This window comes from Lutjanus erythropterus, chromosome 6 (assembly GCF_056507025.1).
Source record: "Lutjanus erythropterus isolate fLutEry1 chromosome 6, fLutEry1.hap2, whole genome shotgun sequence".
In the NCBI taxonomy this organism is placed as follows: Eukaryota; Metazoa; Chordata; class Actinopteri; order Lutjaniformes; family Lutjanidae; genus Lutjanus; species Lutjanus erythropterus.
This window is the reverse complement of record NC_139322.1, coordinates 34,286,872-34,303,742: the sequence shown is the minus strand read 5'-3', so window position 1 is coordinate 34,303,742 and position 16,871 is coordinate 34,286,872. Positions and strand designations below refer to the sequence as shown.

At 38.9% G+C, this 16,871-nt stretch overlaps 1 protein-coding gene across 1 annotated transcript in view; it reads right to left on the bottom strand.

Annotated features, from left to right (window-relative positions):
- hdac7a (histone deacetylase 7a) overlaps positions 1–16,871 on the bottom strand; it is an 85,237-nt gene that overhangs the window by 29,111 nt on the left and 39,255 nt on the right. The window contains exons 3-4 of the mRNA XM_084721758.1: positions 822–1,012; positions 595–685 (exon numbers count right to left, since the gene is read on the bottom strand). Of these exons, the coding sequence (XP_084577884.1) occupies positions 595–685; positions 822–1,012 (282 nt within the window). The remainder of the gene's footprint in view (positions 1–594; positions 686–821; positions 1,013–16,871) is intronic.

Below are 16,871 nucleotides of genomic sequence, written 5' to 3'. Positions count from 1 at the left end.
AAATCACTCACCATCTGCTTCATCATAAAAGGAGGAGCAGGGGAAGCCAAAAGCACGGTTTGCCCAGTCAAACCCTGTGGCATATTTGTGCAGGACATATGATAAAATATATGACAAAGACAACAAGAACAATACTGTGGAGAGTACAAATACACCAGCGTGTGATGCAGGTCACTGTTTGTCTCAGAGTATGTTCACTGCTATTTCTTTGTGCATGTGTGTGCATTTATGTGCAAATGTGTGCACATAGAGGTGACAGGAGGTGCTAGGAGTGATCAAGTCAATATTGACACAGTGACTTTATGTGCCCGGACCCAAAGCTATATTTAACTCCACTGTTGTAGCTCCACTTGTCAGGTTATATTTAGCTCTCATTTCAAAGCGAACGGCTTCAAAAGTGGAGCGACACCGCTCAATAAGATCTCTTACAGGGACTTTCCTCCCTGGCCACGATTAGCACACAATTATTTTTAAAGAGGAAATAGCTTTATATAAAACTCAGTAAGAAAAAATGAACAAACCTGAAACTTGTAGTAACATGTTAGTGTAGCTGTTAGTGTAGCAAGTTGAATGTGTGAGTGTGAATGTTCTCACTCTGTTGACTCTTGTCTTTGTGTTTTAGCTGCTGCAGCTCCTGTTGTTTCTCGTGGTGCTCCTGCTCTCGCCTCCTCTGCTCCATGTTGAACTTAGGAAAAAGAAAGAGGAAAAAATATATATATAATGTGCAATATTTATTTTATCAAGAAGCTATCCAAAGTCTTTATTTAGACAGTTAATACTGAATTTGATTTTAGCTTTTCTCTGTGTTTCATGTCCTTTACCCGGATGTGCTGGTGCAGTTGTTGTTGGGAGAAGGAGGTGCGGGGCTGAGGGGAGAAGGGGGTGAGGAGTAAAGGTGGGTGCAGCGGGGTGAGTAGCGCCGTGTCCGAACCGGGGCGCATCCCCCGCTCTCCCACCCTGAGGTCCATGGGAAACAAGGCCGCGCACGACACCGGCACTGCCACAGAGGGATCTGGGAAAAGAGAGGAGAGCGGCGTCAATTTGTTTCATCCCTGCTAAGAACAGCTGGTTTACACAACACTGTGAGGGGAAACCCTACCTGGAAAACAATGAGCACATGTAAACAGAGACAAAATGAACCGGTGTTTAGAGAAAACATGTAACCAGAATTACGGTCTACAGACAAAACAGATAGTTTGCAGTTGAAAAACTCACTTTATATAAGCAGGCTAGACAAACAAAGCTAACTAAAAATACTGCCGTGTTACAGCTGTATGTGATGCATTCAGAAACAACCAATGTCTGATAAGTGAAGTGTGACAAAGTAGTCTTTTGTCAGTAGTCTTTGTCCTAGAGTCAGCTGAGGTGAACAAACACTCACTTTTGGGTTTTTTTTAGCAATCAACAACTACTGTAACCCAGAAAAGTAATTATCCATGTAACAGCAGCTACTGTACTACTTCCTTTTTGATCTCAGAAGAAAGTTTCTCCCAGTGTTTTGTTTTATTTCTACAGCTGAGACATGACAGTGGGGTTTCTGTTATATTCTAAGACTAAGTGGTTTTCAAGGTGCAAGACAGACTTCCCGAGGGGGACTCCAAACAGTTTCAGGGGAGGCTCAGTGAATTGAAGCAAAAAAATTACAACATTTATTACATTAAGTAGGCAATGGAGATCACATGAAATAGCCTAAACGTATCATTTGGTTAAAGAGATAATTCACCTTCCTATTGTCTGACAGTCATAAATGTCTTTGGACAGACCTTTTTAAACATTCTGAGTCGTCTTAAGTTATGTCTAAAAGCAATATTAGGCTGTCTTGGCTCAACTGCTGATTGCTGTGGGATCAAATAACATAATCACGATCCCATAAACATCCAGGAATTGATTCAAACTAACCAAGTGAACTAAGGTGGAGGGCGCCTTTTTCCAATCTTTGTCTGTGGGGAGGCCGACAGTGTCAGACTTTGAAAACCCCTGTTTTATGATGAACTGTGCTGTAATGTTCAGCAAATGTACAGTCAAGTTTGAGCACTTTATCTTACTTTGTCAGAATTATTACTCTACTAAATTGTTATATCAATTCTACTGTTATACTAAAAAAACACAGAAAATGAAACATTTTACATAGCCATGTGTAATTTCTGTTATGTTTTTATGTAAGAGCATATGTGATTAGAAATGTGGCATCATAAATGAGAAAGTTTGTTTTTGGTAAAAATGATGAGTTACTTAGGGTCAGCAGCACCCTCTCAAATGAGTGTGCTGAACCTCAAACTACTCCAGTGGAAATGATTAAAAACAAAGAAACAGTGACAACGAAACTGAGTGACAGCAATGAAATTAGCTGCTGATCAAAAGGTAAAGTTGTTTGTACAAAGGTGAAACAAGAAAAGTAAGTGGGTCACTTTTATGTACACTTCTCAGAAATAATATCACAATTAGTGCATATTAATCAACTGTGTGTTTCCCTTAGTTAATATCTAAACTAGTGAAACAAACACAGTGACAAAATAACAAGTCTTCTGTCTTTCAGTTTTCTCAGTGGGTTACACATTCACACTATCGCTCACTCTCTCCATCTGCCTGTGTGTGTGTAAGAGACAGACACACACACACACACACACACACACACACACACACACACACACACACACACACACACACACGAATTTCCATGCTCTTTGCATGCTGTTGGGGTTATTTGCATTGCATGGCTGAGTCAATGGGAAAGATTGCCTCATCCGACGCAAAAAACAGGATCCAGGAAGGGAACAGCTTGGGAAAAGGCTGGGGGTGGTTTCTGTCTATGAGACACATACGCACACATATTTGCACACACGTTCATTCATAGATGCCCAAAAAATGCAAATTGACTCACACACTAACACAGATGTAAACACACATAGACATTTAAAAGTATCCCACTGCACACTAACATGAACACGCACTCACCTGCAGATGCATGTACACTTATTCATACCGTTAAATAAACCCACACACGCAAACCAGAACACATACACACATTTGTATGTGGCACACTCATACACAGCTGCACACACAAGACAGGCTTGAGCAAACACCTATTGCACAAACCTGCCTTGACGCTTAAACCAAAACTTTACACACACATGCACACACATACAGATCGAGCCTTGAAATAACTTGGTGTGACATCATCTCCGTGCTGCTGCGCCTGGTGCTCAGATGTCAGGCTGCAGTGTGTGAAGTAAATGTCACTCACAGAGAGGTTTGGCCTGATGCCAACAGCAGCACTGGAAACTAGTCAAGGCCGAACAGAACAGAAAAGAATAGAAAAGACGGATATGTTGTTGGTGTTTTTTCGGTAAAGCAGTACACACACATACACACAAACACAGTGAACTTGAGTTACTGAGGTCTCATTAGCATCACAGTTTGGTTTATAGCAGTTTGTGTGTGCAGTGTCAGTACTACTCCTCCATATTAGGAGGTACGAATGTAGAGAGACAGTCTGAATGCCGACCATGGCTGGAATAACAGAAATCCCTTGGCAAACACACACACACACACACACACACACACACACACACACACACACACACACACACACACACACACACACACACACACACACACACAGAGCTACACACATATATTCTGTAATGACAGCAAGGAATAACAAGGCTATTATTCTGAGGAAAAGGAGAGGAGAACATGCTTATACAAGGAAACAAAGGCTTCTACAGTACACACACACACACACACACACACACACACACACACACACACACACACACACACACACACACACACACACACACACACACACACACACACACACACACACACACACACACACACACACACACACACTCAGTCGGGAACACCAGTGTCTCTTTCTCCTTCCCGGCCTCCCATGGGTTATAAATAGAAAAACACACAATGGTCCAACATTTACCTACACAGGGCTTTTTGTTTTTTACAGGGAAACCACACACACACTTCCAGTGATGTCACCTCCAGTTTCCAGTTTGTGGCTAAAGAAAAAATAAAGAGATGCAAGTGAAAGAGAAAGTGAGAAGTGAGAAAAAGTAAAGTGATTCAAGATTGATGTAGAGTTTCATTAATTAGTTGATTGATAAATTGTTGATGATTGTTTCAGTCATTTTTCAAGCAAAAAGGTCAAACATTTGTGAGTTCCAGGTTCTTAAATGTGAGGATTCTGCTGCTTTTTTTGGAACCTGTGACAGTAAATGAAGAGTCTTTGGGTTTTGGACTTAGTTTGACAAAAGAAGCAATTTGAAGAGGACACTTTGGGCACTGGGAAACTGTGATGAGCATTTTTCATAATTGTTGAGATTTTATAAACTATACAATCAATCAATTAATGTGAAAATAATCTGCACATTAATCGATAATTAAAATAACTTTGTTACAGCTTTAAAATAATGCCGGGGACTGACTGGGATGAAGTAAAATGTTTCTTGATGATTTTATAATTTTAGGTAAATTATAGTTTGCTGAGTGCTAAGGCAACCTCACCACTTTTTTGAGGAGTTCTCCGAAACTTTGAGAGCAGCATTTTAACAGCCTTTGGAGGCCATTAGAGTGAAAATAAAGTGAGGACCGGCCTAAATGATTCATACGCCTCACTGGTCCACACAAAGACTGCTGTGGAAACACACATACACACCAGTGATGTCACCTCCAGTTTCCAGTTGTTGGTAAAGTAAAAAATAAATAGATGTAAATCAAATTGCTTGAAAAAGTAAAGGCATTAAGAATACTGTCAAAAGGGGCTTTCATACACAATGCAACAACAGCACCACTGTACTCTGAGACTCATTATTTTCAATGATTGGTGAAACACCACAGCAGCTTGTTACAAGCTTGCACCACTGCGGCCAGTGGTGAGAACAGATCACATGGCACTGTGTCTGAAAGAACCCAAAGACAGAACAGCAGAATGATGCAAAATGTTTCTTGTTTATTTTATACTTTAGGAGTAATTCAAAATTTGCTGCGAAACATCAGTTGCAAAAATTGTGCAAAACATGCTTGTGTTGATAAAGAAATCACAGAGACATGGAATCACCTTGCAAAAGAAATCACTTAATAAATGACACTGTTGGTTTGGTTACTGATTACAGTCTAAGAATCGATCAATTTTCACTAAATGAAAGTGCAAAATATCTTTTATTGACTTTTAACTCGGTGATTTTCTGTCAGCGATCAGACATTTTTGAGACACTTCTCTGTTTAGCTCACAGTTCACACCTCTGAAGAATGTGTTATATGTTACTAAGTACGTACAGCATGCAAATGAAGGAAAAAGGCCAATGACTGACTCATCATCAGACGAGGCGAGGCATGATAAAAATCTTCCATTTGTAATTTCCCTCTGTGTTTATTAATCTATTATTAAGGACAATTGAATCATCAGTGTACAGCATCATCATCATGGCTCAGTTGACTGTGACACCACGCAGTGATACTTGATTTTGCTTTATTTGTTAACTATGAAGCCACTGCACTTTCAAAACTGCCTTCTTAAAATGCAGGTTTAGATTAACAACAGTAACTACATAACAGCTTTGGCTGGACTGACCCCAGCAGTACATGAAATCGGGTCCTTCGGTTGAGGAATAATCTCTTTGACCACTTAGCTGCCCTGCTGCCCAGTGAGTGGATACATGATTTCTGAAATTGTAAAATAACTGATAATAACACAGTTCCCATGTAGCCAAAATGACTTTAAGTCTAGAAACCGTGTAGTGGTTTAGTCTTTGGACCTCTGCAACCACATTTAGGCTCTCTCTCCAAGTAGTATGAGGTTCTAATGTTTTTAGTTCTCTTTGAGAATGATATTATGTTACAGGTCATTACATCTGCGTGTCTTACTCAGAGAAGAATAACAAATTTTGACCCTATGGTAGTGATTCTGTGTTGATTTGATCTAAATAGCACAATTTTTCTGTGCAAACAGAGCTAGGAAAGCATGCACTAGAATAACACACAAAGCATGAACACACATGTAGACACAAAAATTTAAGCAGGTCCATGTGAGAGCATGAGGTAATGTGATACACTTTCACTGAGGAAACCCTACAACTGTCAGAAAAGTCAAAAAATTAAAAACACAAATGTAATGCTTCAACTTCGTCAGTACTGAAGTGAGGAGGATTAACTGCTTCAGTTCAGAGGGAGTGGGGCTTCACTGCACTTAAAACAACATGTGTCACTCAAAGTTTTTCTCAAGAAATGATACAAGCATTATTTTTGGTTTTTCATCAACTACACACTGTAGATTAGCACAAAGAAAACACTCACTACATGAAACTGCTCACAACAAGATCTGTGGATCTTATCTTGAGTAACAGATCAATTGATAGAAATACTGCTGCTGAGTTTTTCAGATGTATTTTCTAGTATTCTGATCACTACAAGCTGACTGCAATCTAGTCGCATTATTAGAGAAAGCAGGCATCTTAACGGCCGGTATCCCCAAAACTCAGCAATTCACAAAATCTATCTAGACCAGGGTTCTCAAATAAACAATAAATTTAAAAAAATGTTTTATTATATTATATTTTTGACATCATGAGTTGAAGGGAAGCAGGGGACATAAATAGACCAGTGTTTTGAGACCCCCGCCCTAGATTAATTAAAAAGAACTACAGGTAAGAGATTTTGGGAAGAAATGTCCCTATAAAGTTTCAATATAGGTTTGATTGGGGTGAGTCAGGATGTCAAGAATGAGGAATGGTAAGAAATACAGTCTTTGTTTTAAAAAACATAGCACTCCATACAACTATCAGTGTCATCACTGGTATTAATAGAGACCAACTGTCTTAGACCTTTTCATATTTGTTTTAGTTTCAAAACTAAGTCTCACGAGAAAATGTTTAAATATGTCTTAAAAGTTATATTTTTATACCATTGCATTTCACCAAACCCATTTTTGATACTATGAGCTGGCAATTCTTAGCAACAGCTGATCTGTGTATGTATGTATTCTGTAACAGTAACTCCACATAGCACTTTCATTGTTCAAGGCAGAGTCAGCCAAATTACATAACCATGAACAAAGGATTAATGTTAAAGAATGCCTGCATGTACACACGCACACAGGGTGCGATGCATAATGTAGAAGATACATACAGACATATGTATATTTTTCCCACCTAATTGCAAAGAACATCAAGTCTTTCTTTAAGTGGATTTAATATTTTATTATGCCTACTTTTATGAAGGCCCAATGGGACATGCAGACATAAAATGGTTTTCAAAATGTACACATTCAGTACAGTACTGATGCCTGTTTCTCTATGTTCTTCAAAAATGTTTCATAATGATCAGGATTACAGACCTTAAATTTGTAATTTGTATTGCCCCTCCTCACATGATCGATGCTGAGCAATTATCACAACTTTGCTCTCCGTTTCCGACACTTCAGATATTGCTGCCGCATAATTAACACATCACCTTCTCGGCCTGTCATTTCGGCAGAAAAGTTCATTTGGGGCCAATACGATTTCATTTTAAAGTCTGAATCAGCTGACACGATGATGTGCTGATATCGTTGTGCATTAGTAATGATAGTCTGCTTTACTAAAACAAAGTGATGGCCACAGTTCAACAGAGACTGTTCAAGAGTTGCTCTTCTTTGGTTGTATTTCGAACAAAGTAGCTGCATAGGGTGTGTAATTTTGGACAGACTTGTGTTATTGAAATGCAGTCATCGTTGCCAGCGGCAACCACAGGTGTTGCCAAATCACGACTGAAGTCTTAAGGATTACAAAAGTATCCACCAAAAGGTTTCAGTTGGATTTAATGATGACACAGAATCAATTGTGCAGCCTACAGTAAAAGAGTGAGCTCCTCTTGAAACAATGAAACAATACAACTTAACTGAGGTTTTCTCTGTGTGTGTGTGTGTGTGTGTGTGTGTGTGTGTGTGTGTGTGTGGGAATGTCAGTGTGTCATTATGAAAATCTCCAACGACGCAGTGTGATATGGCCTGTCTGGTTACAGAGACCGTTGGGAATGTACTGATTTATCTTTTAGATAAGGCGCATGTACTCCATGTGCAGAAAAAATGAAATACTTGGTACATGCACATGTGTGTGTGTGTGTGTACATGTGTGTGACTGACAGAGAGATACTAAGAGACTTTACCCCACTGCCTGGCGTTTAGGTAATCCCTTCCTACTGATTCCTCCCCTTTCTATTCTTTTATTCTGATCTTGTGTTTTGCTTAGTCAGGACTGGTTCAACAGGTAAGACAGGGATGTACAAAGGTCTCTCTCCGTGTGTCATCCCTCTGTCTTTCTATTTTAATCTGTCCCTCACTCCTTCTCATGGAGTGGACAGATGTTGACAGAGTGAAAGATGAGGAGAGAAAAAGCCATGCGGCGTGAGACAACAGGAGCAATGACAAAACACAAAGATGAAAAGAAACAAGAGAAAACAAATGGACAGACCGGACAAAAAAGAGGGAGAGGGAAGTCAAAAGACAAGAAAGGCAGGGCACTCGGCAATCTTTGAGAGGCTGCAGATGAGTCTAGTCACTCTCTGCACACTGACAGAGAGCTGACAGCCAGCACAGTGCCAATACAGATACTCAGGCTGCGCAAAGTCAACAACCAACTGAGCAGACGCCACCACTTTGTGTCTTGTCACACGTCCAAATATAGCTGCAACGCCTTCTTCTGTTTTGACTGTGCTGTGTGTGCGTGAGTGTGTTTAAATCACACTACAGCCTTTAGAGGCAACAGCTGCTTTCAGTCGATAAAGATGTCATTACCTCAGGGTATCTGTGAGACTGTTAGCCCAAAAAAAAAACACTCTTATGCAAATTAAGGCCCTTTAAGGAGGGGGGAACTCATACACATGGTAATTAGAAATTTGAGAGAGAGGAAAAGCTGAGAGAAGAGTCAGAGAGGAGGAACAGGTGAAAAAAGAGGCTAAAAGAAAACAAAAAAGGATAAAGGAGGGAATGTGGAGTAGGGCTGCAACCAATGATTATTTTCATTATCTATGAATTTGTCCATTATTGTCTTGATTAATCTATTCATTTTTTGGTCCAAGAAAATATCAGAAAATAGTGAAAAATGTTGATCAGTGTTTTCAAAAGCCCAAGCTGACACCATCAAATGTCTTGTTTTGTCCACAACCCAAAGATATTCAATTTACTGTCACAGTGGAGTAACCATTATCAAAATAACTGTTCATTAATTTAATAGTTGATTAATAATCAATTATTGGATTAATCATTGCAGCTCTAATGTGGGGTAGCAGTCTTAATTTTGTTGACTAACAAGTTTTGTCTTTTCATCATTTTTCACTGCCGAAAAAGTCACTAATTATAACAAAAACTCTAATCTATTGACACTTTCATCAACAAATCAAAATGAGATAAAAATGTTAGGGAGAGGTGAGTTGGGGAGATCCAATCCTCTTTGTGTGGTTGGGAGATTAGATGCACACAATTGGAAAGTACTGATCTGACTGGGGAACCAAATAGCGTGCAGTTGCTGCATGTCTTATAAACTGTACAGAAATGTAAAACTTTGGGTAGAAAAGAGATAAACATGGATAAATTTCACATGTAATGTCAAGGAAAACCCTCTGTAAACTGTGTGGAGCTACAATCACTGGTAAAAACACAATAAACTTGAAGCAACATTTGCAGTAAGGGTGTAAGAAAACATTGATACACCTGAGTATTGTGATATTATGTTTTATACTGTAGCATTTCTCATAAACACTGTACTGTGATATTGTGATACATGCAAAGATTTGTGGCAGTGGTTCATTCTATGTTGTGTTTAACCCCCCGGCCACGAGATAGCAGTGTTGTTATCTATCATCACTTATCTGATTGCATAAAAGAGTAAACTGATTGATTGTATGCATATGGTGATAAAAATATAACATTAAGCACACATCAATGTTTCTGTTTTTCAATAACCTGAGCTTGTCTTAACTTAAAATACAATGCCAGCTACTCAACTAAATCTACTGTATATTTAGTCGAGTAAAATCTATGATGTTCAGTCAACTAAAAATAGACTAAAACTATTTAGATTGGAGCTGGAACAATTAATCAATTATTAACCAATTATTAACTGAATCAGTTTGAGCTTGATTTTTTTAAGAAATAAAGTCAAAATTATCTTTACCCCTTTATGACAATAAACTGAATCTTTGTGTTGTGGGCAAGACAAGACATTGGAGACGTCATCTTGGGCTTTGGTGACAGTGACATTTTTGACTTTTTTTCACTTTTTATAGACATAACAACTAATCATTTAATCAAGAATATAATCAACATATTAATCGACAATGAAAATAATCATTAGTTGCAGTCCTAATTCAGACATCTAAAATATTACTGAAACTGAACCACACTTTAGTGAAAAATCTGTGACTTATACTAAATCAAAAACTGTCGCCAAAATGAAGACTGAGGAGTGGGAGACGGGGAAAAGGTCAGAGCAGAAGGACTGACAGGACAACCTGACACTGCTCAGAAAGTAAAGCCTTCTCCTCCATCTCTATCACTCCCTTCACACATCTGTGTCTACGTGTGTGTATTGAAAAGGTTCTTCCTCCTGCATGGTGTAAGCTGCAACAGCAACCTGTCACTTCTGTCTTATGTTTTTCTTTACGCCCCTGTAATAAAAAGGTGCACACGTGGATTGTTTCCTGGTACTGTCAATGCACAAATGATTGTACATACTTGGAACACTTAACAAGTGTGTGTGTGTGTTTATGTGCCCGCGCAGGAGTATTCATTCCACAGCATTACTGATCCAAGTTTACAGCATGTCTTTCCAGCTCTTTGCCAAAGAAAACAGTTCCCATTTCATCTAAAGCAAACAAACGCAGGGTCAGAGCCGCAGGTTCAAGTCTGGCTTTTCTTAAGCAAGCAGAGATGCTGGATAATTTGCAAACCAAAATGATCACGCTGCAGCGGCAGGATGAATTTGAAATGGTCAGCGCCTGGAGTAACTTCTTAATGTGCACAAAAAAAAATATTTTTAGCAGGTCAGTTAACATTCATCTGGCAAACCAGAGCACTGATGTTGAGGTTTTATATTATATTTGTCTTGAAACAACATCTGGTTCTCAAGTGCAGCACGTCACTATTACTACTGCATTAGTGACTAATTTGTTGAATATCTTTTGATTAATCATGTAATTTTAATAATGTCAGAGGCTAAAAATACTCATTACAGTTTCCAAGAGAGCAAGGTAACGATTGCTTGTTTCGTCTGACCAAAACCAAGTCTATAACCAAAAGATGTTTGGAATGTTTGGATTTCTGCTTAATAAATCACTCACTTAACACAATCAATTTATTATCAATACTGTTGATGTTAAATGTTACGTTAGCTGCCTTATTGATGAAATGGTCTGATCGTTTCATAAGAGAAGCTGAAAGTTCAGAGTTAATAGGCTACCAATAGAAATGTACAGAATTAAAGGGACAGTGTGTAGGACTTAGTGGCATCTAGCAGTGAGAAAACACCTCACCTCATCCTCCCCTTCCAAGCGTGTAGGTGAATCTACTGTGGCTGCGAAACTTGACAAAAAATATAAAAGGTGCTATTTAAAGTCAGTGTTTGGTTTGTCCATTCTGGTGTACTGCAAAAACATGGTGGCTCGTGCCCTCTGTAGATATAAAGGGCTCATTCTAACTTAACAAAAACACAATAGTTCTTCTGTACAGGTGACTGTTTACTAATGAAAACATACTTATGAATATTATATTCAATTTATGCCATATTCTCTCAATAAACATTACGCACCGGACCTTTAACTGGTGCCAACATGTACAGTTGCATATTCTCAAGATCTTACTATTCCTCACTTCCTGATTTACATAAGCAAAGGCCGAACTTTGTGCTGAAAGTGCATATTTAACCTTCCTTAAGACCGTTGACTCAAATTCTGTCTCAAATATCTCAAATACATTTGATTGGGCAATTTAAGTCAATGCCACAACCATGTACACTTGTACATTTGTGTAACCAAATAGCAAAAATGTTATTCCTAAGCTAATGTATCTGTTATGTCTTGTCTGTCTTGACATGCTGTATTTTATCATTTTTGTAACCTTTTGATGACGCACCATCTTGGCCAGGTCCCCTTTAAAAAGATTTAAATCTCCAGGGACCTAGCTAAATAAAAGTTAAATAAAGAAGGAAAACTAAACATTTAATTTAATTTAATAAATTTAATTTAACAAACATTTTAAAACTGGTGTCAGATCGAAAAACATTTTTCTGAGTTTGGCTACACCATCTGAACATTTTAGATGCACAGCAGCTTTCCCATAGGAACAAACCTGCGGGTCACTAAACAAACCAAAAATAACTGCAGTCCCAAAACAGACACAGTGTGCAACACAGGCCGACGTCAGTGGCTTCCTGCAGCCGATCCCACAGCAGATGTTCTCATTCACATTAAAGGTGCATTTTAAGTCATCTTCTGTATGGAAATCCCAACCAAAAATTTGTGTGAGAGCAAAGGTAAGAGTATTAGAGATGTAAGCATGGGTTTGTACATGTGTATGCAAAAGTCCAAGTGTGTGCCGGTCTGGGTGTGTGTGTGTGTGTATCTGTGTGTGTGTGCATGCATGTATGTGTGTGTGTGTGTGTGTGTGTGTGTGTGTGTGTGTGTGAGGGGGTGACAGTAACAGAGGAAGGTTGATGTATAATGCAGCATGGGTCCAGTTTCCTAAGTCCTCACTGAGTTTCCATAAACATCCAGGACCGCTGTCTGTTAGGTCAGCAAGCTCTCATACACACACACACACACACACACACACACACACACACACACATGCACACGCACACGCACAGAGAGAGAGAGAGAGAGAGAGAGAGAGAGGGAGAGAGAGAGAGAGAGAGAGAGAACATCTCTAGCATGGTGTTGGCTGCTGTTAAAACAAGTGTAGTAGTGATAGCAGCACAAGAAGAGTATCAGAGAACAAGTGAGACGGACAGAGGAGAATTAAATAACACAAGATCCCTCTCTATCTCTGTAACTCTGAGCTCGGCTGATGAGGCTCGCTCATCTGAGTTTGTCACACTCACGACAAACACACCACACCACAGCAGGCTTCCAGCGCACAGTAAGATCCAAGGAGTTTGATCCAACAGGTTTCACCTCCGACTCACAAGACAAAAACAACAAACTGCACGTCACATACATGCAGACACATGGAGTGAAAGATAAATTAAGTCAAAGGCACGTACCCGTGTTTGTCTTGTAAATATCCGCCTATGTGAAAACCCCAGTAGCACTTCTGCCTCAGCCAGCAGCTCACAGCAGGATCTATAATTAGACAGAGAGCTCCACTCCCCTCCAGTCATCTTTTACTGTCGGCCACATCCTCTTTTCTTTAACTCCTTCTCTTTCTTCTCCCTCCCTCTGTCTCTATTTGTTGACGCTGTCCGACACCAAACTGTTGATTTCATCATTTCATTCACACAGTAAAAGAAGCACCTTGCCTGGGAGCAATTCTGCACAATGCAGACAGAAAAGGCTTTTAAAGCATTTTTAACTCCTTTTAAATGAAGCATGGGTTTAAATTTAAAACAGACTGTATGCAAAATTAAGAAGCAATGTAGTCAGAATCAGGCTGAAGCTATAAATGTGTAGACTGAAACAACTGTTAGCAACAAATGAGTGAAGCTATGACACATAAAACTTTTACTAACACTACAGTAGGCATTTTAACATTTCATAAGCCTTTACACTTTCTAAGGAACATTTCAGCTTCTCTTACACTGCAAATTTTCTAATTGCCACACTTTGGTCAGTGATGACTGTCAGGCCTTGCTACTGCAGGATCTTTACAATCCATCCCATAAACAACAGGGATTGTAACTATGGTAACGGGGGCGGTCGGCCCGGCAGGAAGTTGAGTCTATAAAAACACAACAATGAGAGAAGCAGGGTGGCTTCCTGTTTAAGAGCTGAGTTTAGACTCCCATTTCCTCCCCTCTCCTCCCCCTGCTGTTGTTGTGACGCTGCTGCCGGAGTGCCCTTGAGCCCTAGGGCAGTAAAGTGTCCCACTGGAGCACATGCTCAGAGAATACAACGAAAACAACCACGGGTTCTCTGACTCTCCTCCGCTCCTTTCTCACACACACAACCAAATCACTGCTCCTGTTCCTCTCAACGTATGACTTTAGTGAAAAGCTGAGGGCTTTGACATCCATTAACGAATCAGATTAATGACTAACAGCGGCCCTGAAGGCAACACAGTAATGTACTGAACACACCAGCTCTCACAAACACACCCATTACAGGAACATGGAAAACTACTAAGTAAACTATTGACAATCCAGTGTTTCATCTCTTCTAAATTGTTTGTGGAACTGAACCAGCTTCAATAAATCTTACATAACTTTTTTAAGTAAGATCCAAGAATAACTTACTTGGTATAACTTGGAGGAGTTTGTGAGCAAAACAAAACTTGTAACACAGATAAGCCAGATAAGCCTGTTTTATGTAATTTAATTTCTTTCTTTACACACAATTAAGGGAGAATTTCCTTTCTTTCTGAGAGTTGGGTGAGGCTACAGCTAGCAGACCATTAGCTTAGCTTTAATTAGCAAAAAGGTTAGAAACAGGAGGAAACAGCTAGCCCGGCTCTGTTATCAACAAAACATATTTTAGCCACTTCAAAAAAAAATCAGCATACATCATATTTATTTTCTCTGCATTAAATTGATGTCAGACACTCTCCTCTCATTTCAAACCATTGTGATTTAAGCCGAGTAGCGCATTCCCCAAAGCAACAAGACCCCTTTGCCAAAAACAGTTATTCTACCTTGAAGAACGTGGGAGTTGCTGGTCCACCACAGCCTCAACTGGTTAGTTTGTGAGCTCTTCTATGAAAAAAACAGAAGTCACACAATAACACAAACAAACAAACCAATCGAGATAGTGAGAGACAAGCAACTCCTGTGGCCTGTGAGGTAAAATTACTGCTTTTGCCAATGGAATCTGGTTGCTTTGGAGAGAGTGATATTTGGCTTATATATCAGCGGCTTGTCACCAGAAAAGGGTGTTTGTGGCAAGATGAAGCAGTGAAAAAATTATAGCATAAGGTGGCGTATAGCATACACTTAAAATATAGAGTTTTTTTTAGGTAGGCTTCTTTTTAAGTAGCTAAAATGTATTTTGCTGCTGACCTGTCTACAGCCCCCACAAACTGGGGGCATGTTTACTGTCATCTACTGTAGGTAATACACCAACTATGGACTAGTACCTCATACAACCCCACTTCAAAATATTCAAACTATCCCTTTAATGCATACAAAGACAAAAGAGTGTTATGGTACGTTGGACTACTTCTTGACCAGGCACAGTAACTTCCTAGAGTCTACATCTAAGCTAAGGCTAAGCTGAGCTAAACTAAGCTGAGCTAAGTGATCCTGTTTGTAAGAGGATGTTTTCCCCACAAATATATAGTTTATCAGGTCGCAGATGCACCATATGTCTATGGTTGGGTATAACCACTGCCAAATTGCTCATAGAAGCAAAACTATTTCCCAGCATTGGTCATTTCAGCTAACTGTTATTGCTTTTGCAATACTACATTACGCTGACTTCACTTTTATAGTGGTGTGGTGTAGTGGTGTCTGCAGAGATCACCTGTCAATCAAACTAGTTGCAGCAATGGAACATTCTGCCAGGATGTTTTGTTTGATGACATCTGAGTTTCTGTAGGTGGTGCTGTTTATTTTCTTTGTCTGTTAAACTGTGGTGGGTGTCACAGCTCATGATAATAGCCAGTTCTTCCCCTATTTGTTCAAAACAATAATCTGTTCTTCTGGAACAGTAAAACTTCCCGTGAACTGAAGCCTTTTCCCAGGAAACACCAACAAGACATCTATAGTTTAGGGCAACACTTTTAAATAATCTCATTGATTCACTTTTGTTCATAACAATCATGGAAAAATCCATTTACCATTATCAACTTGATTATTGCTCAAATAGAGTAAAAGGTGCAGGAGGTGAGGGTGTATTCACACAAAAAAAAATCTACAGAGTTGCTAAATCCGCCTTGTGCAACACAGGATCTCTATGAATAGTCTGGTACTGACAGTTAGGATCACATGCTCTTTACTCTGGGAGCACTCTGTCTCTCTCATCAGACCTCAAGACCTCTTCCCCTTCAATACTAAAGTGCCAAGTATGGAATGCTTGGTCAGATTCTTTATTCACTTTTAAATAAGACATTTGTTTATTTATGCACAGTTTCAGGAGTTTAAGTAATTTCGTTAATGAAAAAGTTAAGTTTAAGTACTGTACCTACTGAAAATTCAGTGAAAATAGTTTGTTGTAACTTAAAAAAGTTAGTGTTTGGGCTGTCTTAAAGTTGACTGAATTTAAAAAAAAGCAAATGAGGTTAAACAAAACAAATCATTTTACCCTGATGAACATTTCCAACAAATTTGATTTCTTTTTACATCTTCTCAGTTTGAAAAGTCAGTTCTTCATTTTAGACAAAGAACTTAAATTCATTCAATTTAGTAAGCTGCTAATATACTGATCATATGAACCTTAATTTAATGAGTTGATTATTCAACTTGTCATTTCAGGTTAAAAGACTTCAAGTTATAAGACCTCCTGTTTGTTAATTCTAAGGTGTTCTCAAAATAAAAGGTACAAATTGTAACTTTTTTTAACAATTAATTAGTATAAAACTTGTATATTTACACTAAGTTAGTACGAAAAGATTAGTTGATTTCACTAAATTCCTATATAATTTTAAACAGTGTATACTTTGAATTCAATCTGCTTTGATACATGAGATAAGTCATGCTAAAGTATCTAAATCTGGGAAATCATATCATATCATT